Source organism: Apteryx rowi, unplaced genomic scaffold, assembly GCF_003343035.1.
Source record: "Apteryx rowi isolate R43461 unplaced genomic scaffold, aptRow1 scaffold_229, whole genome shotgun sequence".
Taxonomy (NCBI): Eukaryota; Metazoa; Chordata; class Aves; order Apterygiformes; family Apterygidae; genus Apteryx; species Apteryx rowi.
Genome location: NW_020448630.1, coordinates 1,072,559 through 1,087,666, shown reverse-complemented (window position 1 = coordinate 1,087,666; position 15,108 = coordinate 1,072,559). Strand labels below are relative to the sequence as shown.

The 15,108-nt window shown below is 36.7% G+C and overlaps 1 protein-coding gene across 3 annotated transcripts in view; it reads right to left on the bottom strand.

Moving 5' to 3' along the window:
• The window catches only part of REV3L (REV3 like, DNA directed polymerase zeta catalytic subunit), a 123,112-nt gene that overhangs the window by 62,125 nt on the left and 45,879 nt on the right, over positions 1-15,108 (bottom strand). For all 3 annotated transcript variants that reach the window (XM_026065528.1, XM_026065529.1, XM_026065531.1), the window contains exons 2-5: positions 10,286-10,475; positions 6,687-6,761; positions 5,361-5,521; positions 2,208-2,304 (exon numbers count right to left, since the gene is read on the bottom strand). In XM_026065528.1, coding sequence (XP_025921313.1) covers positions 2,208-2,304; positions 5,361-5,521; positions 6,687-6,761; positions 10,286-10,475 — 523 coding nt within the window. The remainder of the gene's footprint in view (positions 1-2,207; positions 2,305-5,360; positions 5,522-6,686; positions 6,762-10,285; positions 10,476-15,108) is intronic.

Genomic DNA, 15,108 nt, shown 5'->3' with positions numbered 1-15,108 from the left:
ATTTTCTATACAAAGGAACATATAACACTATCAAATACAAAACAGCTTAAGCTGGAGGAGATGTAAACTAGTATCTAAATTCTTAAAGCATGTAAAGAGCTGGCTAAAGGTGAAATTTCCATAGGTTATAAAAGAACAAAAGACTGCAGGGTTGATGGAAACTTCTTAGAATTGAATACAGACCAGCTTTGGGGACTGAGTTTATTTCACATCTCATTAATATTATTTGCAGGAAATGCAGTAGTGTATTAATGAAATGTGCTGATAAGGCAAAGCTGGTAGCCATACTGGATACACGGCCAGATCATAACATCATAAAATGAAAGCTGGATAACTGAGAACTAGAATAACAGAAACAGGATGAAGTTTAAAACAGGATCCTACATGAACTTATAAGGATTTCTGAATGAAAGATCATCACTTGGAAAAAAAAGGAAGAGGAGAAACATCTTGTATTAAATAAACCTAAAATGACTATGAGCCAAAGCAACACAGCAAATGAGACTGTAAAGCATACTAGGCAAAGTAGTTTTTGGTAAAAAGTGAACTGCCAGTATCACTGCATAAGGTACCAGAGAGAACTTGTTCGCTGTATTATGTACAATTCAGACTTTACATTCAAGACAGAAAGTCCTACTGGCACAAGCACAGAGGAGGAATACTAGGGAAATGGACAGTTTTGATAGTAACCGCGTTACAGCCAACATCCCACTGCCGCAATGTGCGTGCGTGCAGGAGACAGGGGAATGGCACGAGTGAGATGTTGCTCCCCTGACTGTAAGTTTAACAGCAGTGACGTGGGGGAAAGAAGGCTTTTGGGTACAGCCATAAGCACGAGGGCCTGGAGAGAGGACACCTACTGCTCCTGCGGTGCTGTGCTCATCCCCTTCCAAGTTTGAGGGCCAGAAAGTGCTACTTCCCTTTCTTTTTATCAGCCTTCTCCAGATCTGCATAAACTAATACCAGATAATCCTGGTCTAACTTATGTCAAAAGAAAAGAAAAAAAGAAAAAAAAACATGCAAGACAAAACAAAATACTAAGTAACTTGGCTGACATAATCCCAGCCAAATAAAGGCTGAAATGGACTATGAATGAAGTATGCAGCAAATAAGGACAAGTAACAGCCCAAGAAAAAAATGGATATGAACTGACCATGAATATAATCAGAGGACAACCATCAGATGAATGCTGTTTCAAAAACTCCTTAAAGTAGGAGTAGTAGAATCAGAAAAAGCTAATTTGTTTTATGATAAAACTGATTAGTTTATGAATGGTATTTTATGACATGGTTAGTCCAATGACCCTACCCATTTCAATCCTTATTTCACTGTTTAGTCATAATAGAGCAGAAAAACAGCAAGGAAAATACAGAGGCTACACTGGATAATCAAGCTTTTATACACTAGAAAAACCTGAAGCAAAGGCACTTGCTTCCTGCTGGGGAAGTGAATGATCCCAGCACATAATGCTAGCAGCATGGCATGCAGAGCCTTATAAGTGATTCAGAGAAGAGTGGCAGGATCTACACAAAAACTGAGAAGACTGCTAGATGTTTTTTACTATTTACAGGACCTGTTAAACATCAGAAAAGTAGCTTAGCAGATGAACTTGCTATGGTAAATTATGTAGATCTAGGTAGCACCAGTTATTTTCTGTACCCCTTTCACCATTTTTATCTGGCAAATACACAAATATATTCCTATTATAAATTACAAACTGGCAGAAGAGGGACATGAAAATTCTAAGTTGAGATTCTTATGTAGCTGCTACTATTCAAAAAAAACTGGAGTACTTTGATAACATGCTATTCACGTTAGTCAAGGGCAATTAAAAAAGCTGTAAGCTGCTATGTAAATATTCTCTGTAACTATTAACTTGTTTAACTTCTCATCAGAAGTCAGTAACTAGAAAGATATTTTTTCAAAAAACAGAAAATTGAATTTGATGTATGCATTCCTAAGGTTATATGCCAGTTAGATTTTTACAACCACATACTAGAAACACAAAGTCTCAGATGACCAAAACCATATGAAGAAACAAAGTAATGATTGCCTATATCATATTAGCTTTTTTTTTTTTTTTTTTTTTTTTAATATAAGGGTCCCACATCACACTTCAAATGAGAGACTGGAATCCTGTAGTATATATAAGTTGCTGCTAATAAGAAAATACAGGATGCTTAAAAAAAAAAATTAGGCATGCTGACCTTGGTATTTCATCTTCTTCCCACCGAATAAAAGACACACTGTTTGAATTTTCTGGCAAATGATTTTTATGACATCCACTTCCACCTGATGTATCACCTAGGAAGAAAAATAGTAAGAAAATGAATGCATTAGCTATGCTCCAATATTTTTTTACATGTATAATAATATAATTGCACCTACTATTTAGTACTAGAAGTCCAAATGCTTCTAAAGAATAAATAATACTGCATGACCTAGGCTTCAAAAAGTAATATGCTATCATTTAGGTGATTTAACTTTCTTAAATATAGACACATATAAAAAGAAAAATATATTCCTAGCACTCTGGCAATATTAGAATTAAATTTGCTGTGGTCTAGTCATGGCTTAACCTAAATTCCATCTTTTCCTTTTTGAGCAAGTTTCAAAGGAAAGCACATGTAGTCCGACATAAACTTAGGGATTCCCAAGTGTCTGCTTCCTCAGATCAGATCCCAACGGAAATCGTCAGCCAAACAAAGCACTAAGTTCTACTTAGCACTTTTCTCCTTTCTTATCCCTGAACTGAGAGCAAATACACAATATATCCCAGACAACAGCGACAGCAGCAGTAAGTGGAACCTGCGATGAAAGTAGATGCTGTCTGACTTGCAAAGAAAGAAAGGACTGTAGAAGTTTGCTCAGGGGTCTCGGTTTAAGGAAGTGTGCTCCCTGCGGCTTCCTTTTGAATCTTAACTCTTCAAATGAAGGGAAGACAAAATACACAGGATGCGGCACAAGGAAAAAGAAAAGCCTGTCAAGGGAGGAGAGGAGGGCGGAAGACTTAGAAAATTACTCAGTTTCCTACTTTCATACAAAAGACCACCTTGAACATTGAATTTTCTCCATCATTTTTGGTTTGTCACATACCAGTAATTTTTTGTATTAGATTTACCTTTCAGCAACAGCAAAGGCTTTTGTATTTGTTAAAACCATACTAATCATTGACTTCAATTGTCAGAGATTGTTCATAAATATTTATAAAGAACATACATTTGTAGTCTATACTTTTAAAAGCAAGTTTCACAATGGAGTCTTGAACACACGCATAGCCAAATGTCCACTGCTTGGAATAACAGGGATTGGGTTATCTCACATAGCAGAAATAATATAGGTACTACAGAAGTCACTGGGAAATACAATGCCAAAATGCCTTAGAAGCACTTAGAAACAATCAAAATTCAGCAGGCTTATTAAAATTGTTCTTGTTCACCCCTGCTGCACCCAGACTAGCTCCTGCAAATGCTGCCCCTACATCAGACTCCCAAGTGTGCTGACCCACAGCTACACTCAACTACTAAATAATTATTAAAAATGTAGCACTGAAGTGTAGTGTAAAGACATCTCCATGTTTATGCAGGAGCTAGCTCAAATTCAGTCAAACCTATGCTAAAATGGTCTGTGCACTGCAATTCCTAAGCAGGAATTCCAGAAAGAAGATACAAATTATCTCATGTGGCTTTGCAATAATCCAGCTCAAACCTTACACAGCTTAATGTCCGTGATGTTCAGAAGTGACTACTTGTCCTTGGGCAGAGCAGGTTCAGGAGGAAATGCAGCCATGTTTTCACCATGGGGCATCTCAGCTAATTCACCACATTAAAATGCAAGCTGACTCTACACAGGGACATCTCTTGTTTTTTTTCCATCTGCAGCTTGGCTGTTCTAAGAGTTGACTAATCAACTCTTAGCTTAGAGTGGATGGCTCTTCTACATTTGGGGCTGTTGTGCAAGGACTGGGCTCTTGACAGCATTGCCTCTATCCTGTTGTGCAGGGTACAAACCGTCCTTTGCACAGCTTCTGCGCCAGGAATGGTAGATAGTGTTCCTATGCCTGGGGACAGCAACAGAGTGAGGCAGGCTACTTACACAGCTGCAATGTGGACCCTGACACCAAATGGCACTAATCTTGCTAGGAGCACTGCTGCTCTTATGTGATCAAGCCAAGACAAGGTAGTTCGCCAACTTCTTGCTTTTATCCTATTGGATTTCCCCCTATAAGAACACTTAAAGACCAGCGGTCTCAGCCCATGCTCTTCTTCCATCCCCTTCTTCCCGCTTAAGTTCTACATCTTTGATATCAATGGCTTACATCTTGCTTTCTTCTCCTTTTCAAATGATAGAGTTTAAAAAAATGATGGAAAAAGAATGGGAACAGCTGTTCGTTACAATCAGATGGTACTTCTCTAGGAGGCCACTTTGGGGTGTTTGGAAAGCTACAGATACCTGAACATACTTCCTCAGGACTGAAGATCCTGAAGCCTGAGCTTGTTTCTTCCTACAGTTCTGACAGCAGCACAAAGTGTGGCCTATTGCTGAGTATGGAGAGCTTCCAAATGTCTTCTGAATGTTTTTCTAGAGATTAGAATCAGATATGAAACCCCATGCACTAACCTATTGCTGTCTAAATATATACATGTAAAAAACATGTGGAAAAATAAGTCATTGTGATTCTTATTTGCTGTTTTTACAGAAAGATATTTTACCAGTTCTTTTAAACTCTTGCTTTGTTTATCTATCAGAACAATTATGATTTAACTAAACAGTACTGATTTTTCTTTTACATTCAAAATGTCAAACCAATTTTTCAAAATGAAAATTAAAAATACCTCCTTTGCTCAGACATTTATACTTCAAATTTTAGCCTGGAGCAAGTACAGTAGTACAAATGGAAGCATTTTAATTAAAATGTTATTTGTCAGAGGACCGTAACATAATCTAGCCATAATTTTGTCGAGGCATTGGAGCAGCAAAAAATGAATTATAATTGATTTAGGGTTCAAAAACAAATGTCAAAAAATGTAAAACAACACTATTCACATATCTCTCACGTAAATTCTTCAGCTAAATATCAACTATTCTAAAAATACAAAATTCCTCTAACTTCTGAGAGAGGTGCATATGTCCTGTGAAAATGGTCAAACCCATGCTACTGACAGAACACGTGGTGTTTGACATGTAGCACCTCAGTTCAGGAAGCAGGTTATTCCTCAATCCCAATACACAGGCACAAAGAGGAACAATGATGGAAAGCTACACGTGGACTTGGATGCAGAAGGCAAACTGTAAGGGAACAGCACAATACCCACGCAGCCACAAAACAATCGTTTGGTCTTAAGAAATAAACACCTTACTTTTTTTCCTTGCCTTTCTGAATTTGACAGCAGCCAGGTTTATTAAATTCATTCCATATAAGTTGTAGTCTATAAAGAGTTGAAGGAGGTAGGGAATATGGGCTTCATGAGGCTGGTAAGATTTGTTCATTATGGCTCCACCTTGCAGAAGCTCACATACCCTAAAATTAAAGACAAATTAGAGCATAAGACAAAAATGTTTCCAGTACAATAATATTTAGAAATGTTGGTTTTGATTTTATTGAAACAAATATGTAATGTCTTAAATACTGCCTCAGTTGTATTTTTAACTTGTTAAGAACTTTGTTTCCACAATAGCGGATCCACAAAAAAGATTTCTGCTAATAGTAATTCAATATATAGGTGTTAATTACAAAGGAGTGTAAATCCTCCAGCTTAAAAAATAATCTCTGAAAAAAATGGTACCATGTAGTATTACTGCAACTCATTCAAAGCCATCAAGATCCATCAAAATCTTTCTACAGAACAACTGTGGCAGTGGTATGCCTGCAGACCAGTAATAACTTTGCAAGTCACTCCAGGTCTCTTTGATATATATGTAAAGAAGTCAAACACAGTTTTAAAGGTACATACTGTACATACAGAAGCAGTATTTTAACCGCCTACAGGAAGCATGACAAATCTGATTGTTTAAACATCTGTACATTAAAAAAAAAACCAAAACTGCAGGTATTTGGATAATTATAAATTGGCATGATAAATGTGTTTGAAAGTAGTACGATATCTACAACTCAATGAAATGCACTAAGCGTGTCTAAATACAACAAAATGTTGTTCAAAAATAAGTTGTACAAAAAAATTAAAGGAATAAACCATACGAAATGCCATTCCTTATTTGGATAGAAGTAATTCAAACATGAGAAGCTCCAAAGTGAAATTTCAAACAATTGTCACTCAGTTAACATTCATATATCCCATATTAGGCAAAAATTTAACACCATGCAGAATTTTACTAGCCTAGAATGAAAACCAGACAATCCTATCTTATGACCATGTATAAGCTTTTTTTTAAAAAAAACAGTTAGGGTAGGTAATATTACACACTCAAGGGATTTAAATTCATCTTTGATGAATAATTCCTAATAATTCCTCCTTATTTATTCCTGAATTTATTGCAATTAATGTGCCGTAAAGTTGAAACCAACAGTGCTTTCACTGAATACAACATTTCTCTATTGGACAATAATTTTGCTGCTTCTATTGTTAAAATGTACATCAATCTTTCTTCCAAACTTTCTTTTTCATTCAAGATACAAGGAAATCAGCCAGAGTCCTGATCCAGAGTCAGTATCACCATGTCCTTACCTTTTTACCATTGCAGGATTGTAAAGATAAATCTTCATAAACTGTCTCTCCTTTTCATGGTAACCATAGAAAGGCCTGGAGAGAAAGAAGTAAAAGCAAGAAGCTAGCCAGTTATGCAGCGGAGTTTATTCAACTACAGTTCACCATAAAAATTATTAAAAGTGGGGGGGAGGGATGGAACTCCACATATCCAGGAGAAAATTGCCACGTGTCAGGCCAAAAACCATTATAATACAAATGTATTTCTTAAAAATAAACTTTCATTCCATTTCAAAACTTAAATGTCCCTTGTGCAAATGCCAATTCTTTACAGACATGTTCTGTGGAAGCTTAACCCATCATCTTTAAACATTATTAACACATTGCACGTTTCTAAACAGGCAGTTCCTATAAGATACTGACTCAGTGGGGTCAGAGTTGGTACACGTACACATACGTGAAGCTGGGGAGGAAGGAAGGGAGCAATGGAAAAACGAATGCAGAAGACTGCAAGGGTACTCAGGACTAGAGTGCAATAGAAATTTCAGACTAACACTTTTGGCTAGGTGGCTTCAGCAACAATCTTACATAGTAGATCACAAGCTTGCCAGAGATAGATGACTATGTAATGAGAGACRGTAAATATTGTTTAGAAGCTGCCACTCATTTTTGACATGACCAATTTGAAATATTTTTTTCATTTTATTTGGAGAAATGCCATGCAGTCAAATCAAAGGGGAGCACTACATTACTATATAATACTAAATATACTATATACTAATATAGTGTATATACTATACAATACTAAACATGAAAAGAATAAGCCCTGTACGTATCAAACTATCAAAAAAACYACAACCCCCCCCCCCAAACCCAGAAGGCTTACATTCTGTTTCTCAGTTTCCCCACATGTAAACACATTGAAGACATACCATAATAAAAGTACTTTTATTAAATTTATTAGTACTGGACTGCTTCAAAAAAATAGCGTTCAGCTCTTCCGATGAATGCTATAAGAAAGTCCTTGAGGAAATTAATTTTGCTGATCAGGTGTAAAACAGTATATCAGTTGTGTAATATAAATAACTGAACAACGAGAATAGCTTAAGACAGAATAGCTGCCCCTTTTCGGTGATTACTAGTTGTCTTGTGGACCAAGTAAGACACGGATCCTGAAGAAAATATGATCTGAGAATGCAGTTAAATAATATATATCATAATGAAACGTCAAGACTAAAATGAAGTTGCACAGGCAACATTAATTCTGGTATTACTTGGCTGAATTACTGACTTTTTAACTTTAATAATATTATTCTAACATACTTATAATACAGCATGCTAAGGAAACAGGCCATAATTCAACACAGTGAATGAATGTAAGAAGCCTACAGTTTGCAGTAGTCRTGACTGTGAAGTCAGCAAAAGTTCAGGAAGGCATACTTTTAAATGTTACCTCTACAAAATAAAATCAAATCTCTTTGTAAAAAATAGTATAAAAAAGGCTACTGTGAAACTTAACTGTCAAATCTAAAAATGAAGTTCAGTAATAAGAGGGATTTCAGTCCTAAATTAAATGCAAATTTCAACAGAACTGCACAGCTACTGCGTTAACACTGCTCTCCTTAGTATGTGTATAAAGGCACACGGTTGATGCCTCTAAAAGCTAGACTGAACTGTTTTAAAAATTGTTTACGACATTAAAACTAAGCTATGTTGAAATAACAAACTTAACATAGCGGTTATAATGAAAAGGAGGAGAACAGATCTGCTTGTACGGTGAAGCAATCTTTGCTTCTTTACTATAAACTTAATGACAGAGTTATAACGACTCAATATGCTGCAGGCAGGTAAATTAAAAGTTATCTAAAAATGTCAGCATTTGCATGGCAAATGATCCATATTCATGTTGACATGGCAGCAAGGGGAGTAAGATTTGCAACACTTTCAAGGTTAAATATGGATGCCTACTTTAACATCACAATGCAAAAGGACAGCATATTTTATCTCTTTTTATTCCTTGACCTCCACTACATTTGGAAGTTAATGCAACAAAAGTCCTGTTCTGCTTGGCAAACACATCTATTACATAACAATTTTCCTATTAATTTAGAAGGGCAAGGATAAAATAATCTCCAAGATTTAAAGAAAAATCTACCTTTCTCACCACAGAGACATATAACATCTATGACCAGAATTTGACTTGAAGCTGAAGAAAGAGAAGAGAGAGATTTCTGTCACTACATAATCCTGTCTATCCAGCCAAGTAAAAGATGAAGATGTAGTACAATTTCTGTTAGGTGCTTTCCCATTAGCCTTTTACGCAAACAAACAAAATATATGAAACTCTCTTTTCTAGGCCTCTTTGAGGCAGTGTGCACCTGACTTTCTGTAGCCACTGCTCTGAAGCTCTTGGGTAAGAGAGGTGAAACAGAGGTAGATTTTCCTACTCTATGTCTGCTTTCTCTCTGGTTGCCTTCAGCAGTTTACTCTGCCCAGCTTTCATTGTTGGATTACTCCTCCACAATTCTCTTCTTCAGCCACAGTTGAATGAGATGAATACCTATACTRCTATTCATTTAGTTCTCACAGAAATAACAAAAATAAGAAATACTGTGGGTCAGCTTTCCCACTATTGCAAAAATGGAAAGTTCAGATTAAAAATAAAAAAGAATATTGCAGCCACTTTGTTGGTAGTATCTAGAAGACAGCACTACAACTGGCTGCAACAGAACGGACATATTTTGTCTTCCTAAACTTAGAAGTTAGAAAGGACATGTTTTTCAAAAATGCATACAAAAAAATAGTTAAAAGGTATTGTTGCACACTGCTGAAAGTTAGTATTTTCATTGCTTTGATATGAAGCTGAAAAATTCAATGCATGTATAGACTATGTTCCTCCAGGACAGCTTCCTATTATTCACCATGATTTGATATATTTTTCAGTCCTTGGTTATGCAAGTCAAATATGGATTGAGAGAATCCTTAAAGTGTTAATATCCCATAATAATATACAATTCCAGGAGCAGCAGAAAGCTACACCAAATAGAAACACAACAGTCAGCTTGACAGATAAATAAATGAATATTTAAAAGCCACTACTTCATTGTCTGTGCTGCTAGGAGAATCGGATGGATAAACACAACCTGACGCTCTCTATGATGTACTTCCTAAAGGGGCCATCCTAGATAGTAAGGCGGGGGGAAGGGAGGAGAAAGGGAAAAAGGAGACCTAGAGGCTGGCTCCTGCATGACCCAAGGAACCTAGAATAAATCAGACAGGTAGAAAATGCTGGCTGGAGAGCAGTACCTTAATAGAAGAGGCAGAAAAAGCTAACAGGGAAAGATTTGGAAAAAAGTAGCAGGATTCAAGTTTAGAAAGAATGGTGGCATCAAGCATTTTGGAGGAAAAGTGTTAATTATGTTAAGTCACAGTGAATGAGAAAAGGTACTTAGTAGCTGCACAAACCTGTATGAWTTTTTATTCATAAAAATTCATTCAGGGGGTAAGGGGGGAAAAGAAGCTCCACAACCACCCAAATCCTTACCAGGTACTTCTGAATAGAGCAATCACAAAAACATTTCAAAGCACATAACCAAAAAATCTTACCATGTTATACTTACATTCCAGATACTAACGACACTTTGAAAACATGTTGGACAGTAGAAGATGGATTGCCTAAAGCCACATTAAGTGCTCTGTCAATGCTGAATGCCACTTGATGAAGATAGTGTTCTGGATGCTGTCCAAAACCATCATACGGTACATAGAGGTAAGGAAAGATACCATGTAAGTGGAGACAAGTCTTCTGACCTAAAAAGAAAAGGTAAACGTTTTTTTAAAAGATGTAGTCATTAAAAAATTAAAGTTCCTGGAAAAAAAATCAAATCTAATCAATGCAAACAAAAAACTCAAGTTTGATCAGGCAGAGGAAGATTCATTTAAGGATGTAGATGTTTACATGTTAGATGTCTACATATGACTACTGCACGCTTCCTTCACAGTATAATCAAAGGGACAATTCCCCCAGACATCCAAAAGAGGTTAGATGGATCACATGCTACAAGAACTCACCTCTTCATTAACTATAAAGACGGTGAGGGGTGACTGATTTAGTTGTAGGCATCTGCAGTTAGGCAAGATGAATCCTACTCCTGATAGCTTAAAATAAAGGACAACAAAGCACTGCAAGTCTATGGGTATGCAATTTCTGCCTGTTAAACTATGGGCACCTTCTCACAATTATGGAAAAAAAAGGCAATATAGTTTATTCTTCTTTCACAATATCAACCGAGAGTTTGTAACAGCAGAGCAAATATTACTTCCCAGCTTTTTAGATTACTAAGTAAAAATTGTTTATAAATAGTTAAAGGGCAGCTGAACTTTTGAAGCTCAGCAATACCATGATAAAATTTTAGCACTCTAACTAGCATGCAAGAAAAAAAGCTAGATATAAAACACAGAAAATTACTTCCAGTCTTACAAAGGAAAAAAAAATGCAATCAGAACAAGTGAAAAAATATACTCAATACATTTCATAATATCAATGCAGCTATCTGAAAAAAAAAAACTTTGAGTCATGGTGCTACTAATAACAATTGGAGTATTTCCCGAAGATTTTCTACATAATAAAAATCTGTAAAACTTCCATTCTACACCTTTGTTCTCTAAAAGTTGATGTTTTCAATAATCTTTATCAAATTCAAAATAACTAATACACAGATTCAATCAGTAAAGTTGTTTTGTAAAGATCTAAATAACAAGAAATGTTAAACTCTGTTAAAAAAAAAAAGTGATAAGCACCTGACCTTGAAAAAAAAAAAAAATCCTGAAAAGCTTAATTTATTTTGTAATTTAGATACCTTTGTCCACCTCCAACTTCAGAGATTAAAAAAGCTTTATGGGTCTGAGTTTCCCTGCAGAATTTAGAAAAAATTCCTAACATTTACAGTTGCGTAGCTGTTACACAAGATTCTGTACACATCTAATGCTTGTCCCCTGCTCATGGACGAAATGAGCTAAGTGTGGGTACATCAAAAAGCTTTTTTCTTTATCTCTGTATTTTCCATTAAGACTCGTAATTTTCATACAATATAGTTTGATTTCCTCCAGCATGGAGGCAACAGAAACACTTTGCTGTGATACACTTCTCAAATTTAACACAGTACTGATGGCCCTGTTTATTTTTCAGTCTTCAAATCCCTGAAAAAAACATGGAGTCAAAAAAATCAGAGCAAATTATGCAGTTCAGTTCTGATTAGCACCGAAGATGTTCAAGTTCAGCATAACTTCAAAAGTAACAGACCAGATTAAGTTCTGGTTCAAGAAAAATGAAAATGGTTTTYCACTAGTTTGATTCCCCATGCATAACTTAACAGTGAATTAAATACAGCTACAATTTAAGTTATCATTTCTGGTTTGCTTTTATTTCCTCAGTACATTAAAATGTACTCCATTCTGTTCATGAGCTTTTTCCTTATTTTTCTGTTGTTTTAAATTATTTCAGTTATGACTGTTTATCTAAGACAATGCATTCAAGAGCTGTAACAGAAGTCAGTCTGTCTGTCTGTCTGTCTCATTTGCTTCTGCTCACTTGTATGCCTTCTTCCAAAAAGAATTATGTAAAAACTACCAAATTACTTTAATCGTTCTGAAGACTACTGCAGCACGGAGAGCCGATGCAAGCTTTCTTTGGTTTTCGTAATGAGTAAGAGAGCAGCAGCTTGTATCCTCGGCTCTTGCAGTAGCCACCCTTGGGTTACAGTCCCACGGAAGTGTCCTGCAGGACAACATACCGCCTTACTGCTAAAACAGCACTGCTGCTTCTGCCAACAGCTTGTTCCAACTCACTTCTGAGTGCAAAATTTCTGATTTCAGTATGATCACCGTCACATCTTTCTTACTGGTTTCATTTCTGCTGCAAGTGAAAGTTATCCATTGTAACTATGCCCTGCTAAACCATTATAGCTTAGACACTGCAAGACAAAAAAATCCCAGTAATTCTATCAGTTGACTGGTCTCCTTCAATAAAAGGACTATTTTACTGCTTGTCTATACTATTTCACCCTTTTGATACTGCACAGAAATTACAATAGATGACAACATAGCTCACCTACAGAAGCTGCACTGGCCGGTAAGCCCACAGCATTAAACAATAAAGAGACTGGTTTACATATAAAGCATGCAGCGAGGAAGAAGAAGAAAAATGGCAAAAAAGACATTTTTACTCTCTCTGAAAAAAATTCTTTTCTTTTTTTTTAAAAGTCACACAGCATGTAAAACATGATGATGGACATTCCCTGCCACTTTCTCTAAACCTTAGATTTTTATCATCTTTTCTAGAGGTAAGACACAAGCCCCAGTGTGTATGCCAATTCAGTTCTCCTTTCCTGCCAGAGGCCAACGAAGACCAAGATCGGCTGCTGGCACGGGCACTTCCATTACAAGAGCAGCTCACAGCCACTGTCCTCTCCCCCTCCACATACTCCCTTCTCCCAGGATCCCATGCTGATGTTTTCATCCCTGCTGGGACGTTACAGGAGAGAAAGGCACAAATACAACCTACTTGGTGGCCAGGGGGGCTTCTACCTTCCTCTCCCTTTGCAACAAAGTGCTCCCAGCGTCCCGTGGCATGAGCTCTCCGTTCCCCCCTTGCCCAGCAGCAGAGACGCCCGGGGCACAACAGCCATGCGGGGAGATGGACAGAGCATGGGCGAGCTGCGGACAACCACTGCCATCACCTCATGCCCTGGCTTCGTGACTGGTGCATCCAGGAACCGGTTGGGAACTGGCTGGTTCCCAACTACGCACCAGAACAGGACAGACACCTACAATTCAGTCACAGACTCGAGAGATGAGTAACAACTTGGGGAGTTTACTGAGCTGGGCTAGGCTTGAATCCATGACCTCGAGATGAAAAGCACACAATTTATAAACCGATAACAACGAAAAACCCAAACAACAACAAGTCTTCCATAATCCAGACAGTTTCCCAGTTCAGGGGTTGTTTTTGTTTCCAGTATCAGGGAGTCAAGCTAGTATGTATTTAGCTCTGGTCAGGTTATGATTAGTGTGTTATAAGGGTCTGGATTTAGTTCCAGTTTAAAATGTGCTTTAATGATCAATTTGAATTGCTTCCATCTTCAGTGAGATGCATTTTAAGATGAAGAAAATTTAAAGTTCGCACTTTTTATTTTTCTTTATGCCCATTTTCCTACAGTTTGTGTCTTGTTTTAAATGAACAACTTTTAAAAATACAGCAGCACTGGACTTTTTTGGGCATCAATTTAAGGCATGGGAAAGTTGGGGTGGTTTTTTTTGGCTTGTTGTTGCCTGAATTCTGAGATTGATTTTTGGCAGTTGATGCAGATGAAATATGACATATGACTTTGCCAGTGGTTTAATGATTTCTTTCTTTTAATTGATATGTGACTCATCTGTAATTAAATCAATAACTGATCCAGTGCATTTTGGGCCTTTCCTCTTACCTTTTAAATATTTAATGCATTTTAAGAAGTTAAATTTCATCATTTCATTTTTAGATGCATATCTGTCCACACTGCTTGTAGGACTTCAGTGTTTTCAACTTTGGATTAAAGCAAATCCATTCTGTACATGTCTTAGGTAAAATTTACCTTGACCTTGTCCTCTTTAGAAAATAAGAGTCAGATCTACAAACATGTGCATGATTGGGGGGGTGTGTGTGTGGAAATGTTCAAGCAGATTTTCTTCATTTTGTTTTTTAATTGAAACCAGCAACCATTAAGCAAAAGGGAAAGACTTACTAGCATTCTAATCAATCTAGGTAGCAAAGTCTTTTATTAATATTTTAAAATCCTTCACATGAGCAGGCTCCATGCATTTACAGTGATTTCAACATTTTATTCTACTCCTGTCAGGGCAAACCTACGTCCTGACAGAAATCTCTAAACTTCTAAAAATTGTTCAAAAATATCTCAAATTGAATGCAACTATGGAAAAACAAGGAACAAAGCCTTAAATTGCTAAGTCTATATTAGATCTGTATCTACATATAACAATTTTCTGGTTACAACCAATGAATGTTGGTTTATCTGCTGCTTTACAGATATACTGCACTTCATGCAGGCTTCTTCAGCAAGTCTTCAACTGCCAGCTGCATCAGGTGGCTTGAACAGCTTGTTTCTCTCAAGTTTACACCCTGGGTCTCAGCACAAATATAAATTCAGCTTCTTCTATCACAGAAATCAAATCACTCCAACTCCTGACTTTCTTCTCAGAAGAATTTACTTTTGGGGGAGAAAAAAAATGCTCATCTTCCCTGTAAMCCAAGTTTGTTGTTCTGCCCTTCAGTTTCCTGATGTCCATTACTACCTACACTGCTTTTCTATATTAGCTCAATTATTTGTGTGTGTATGTTTGAAGTTAGTGAGTAGACATAGTTTTTCTGACGGGCTGAATTTTCATC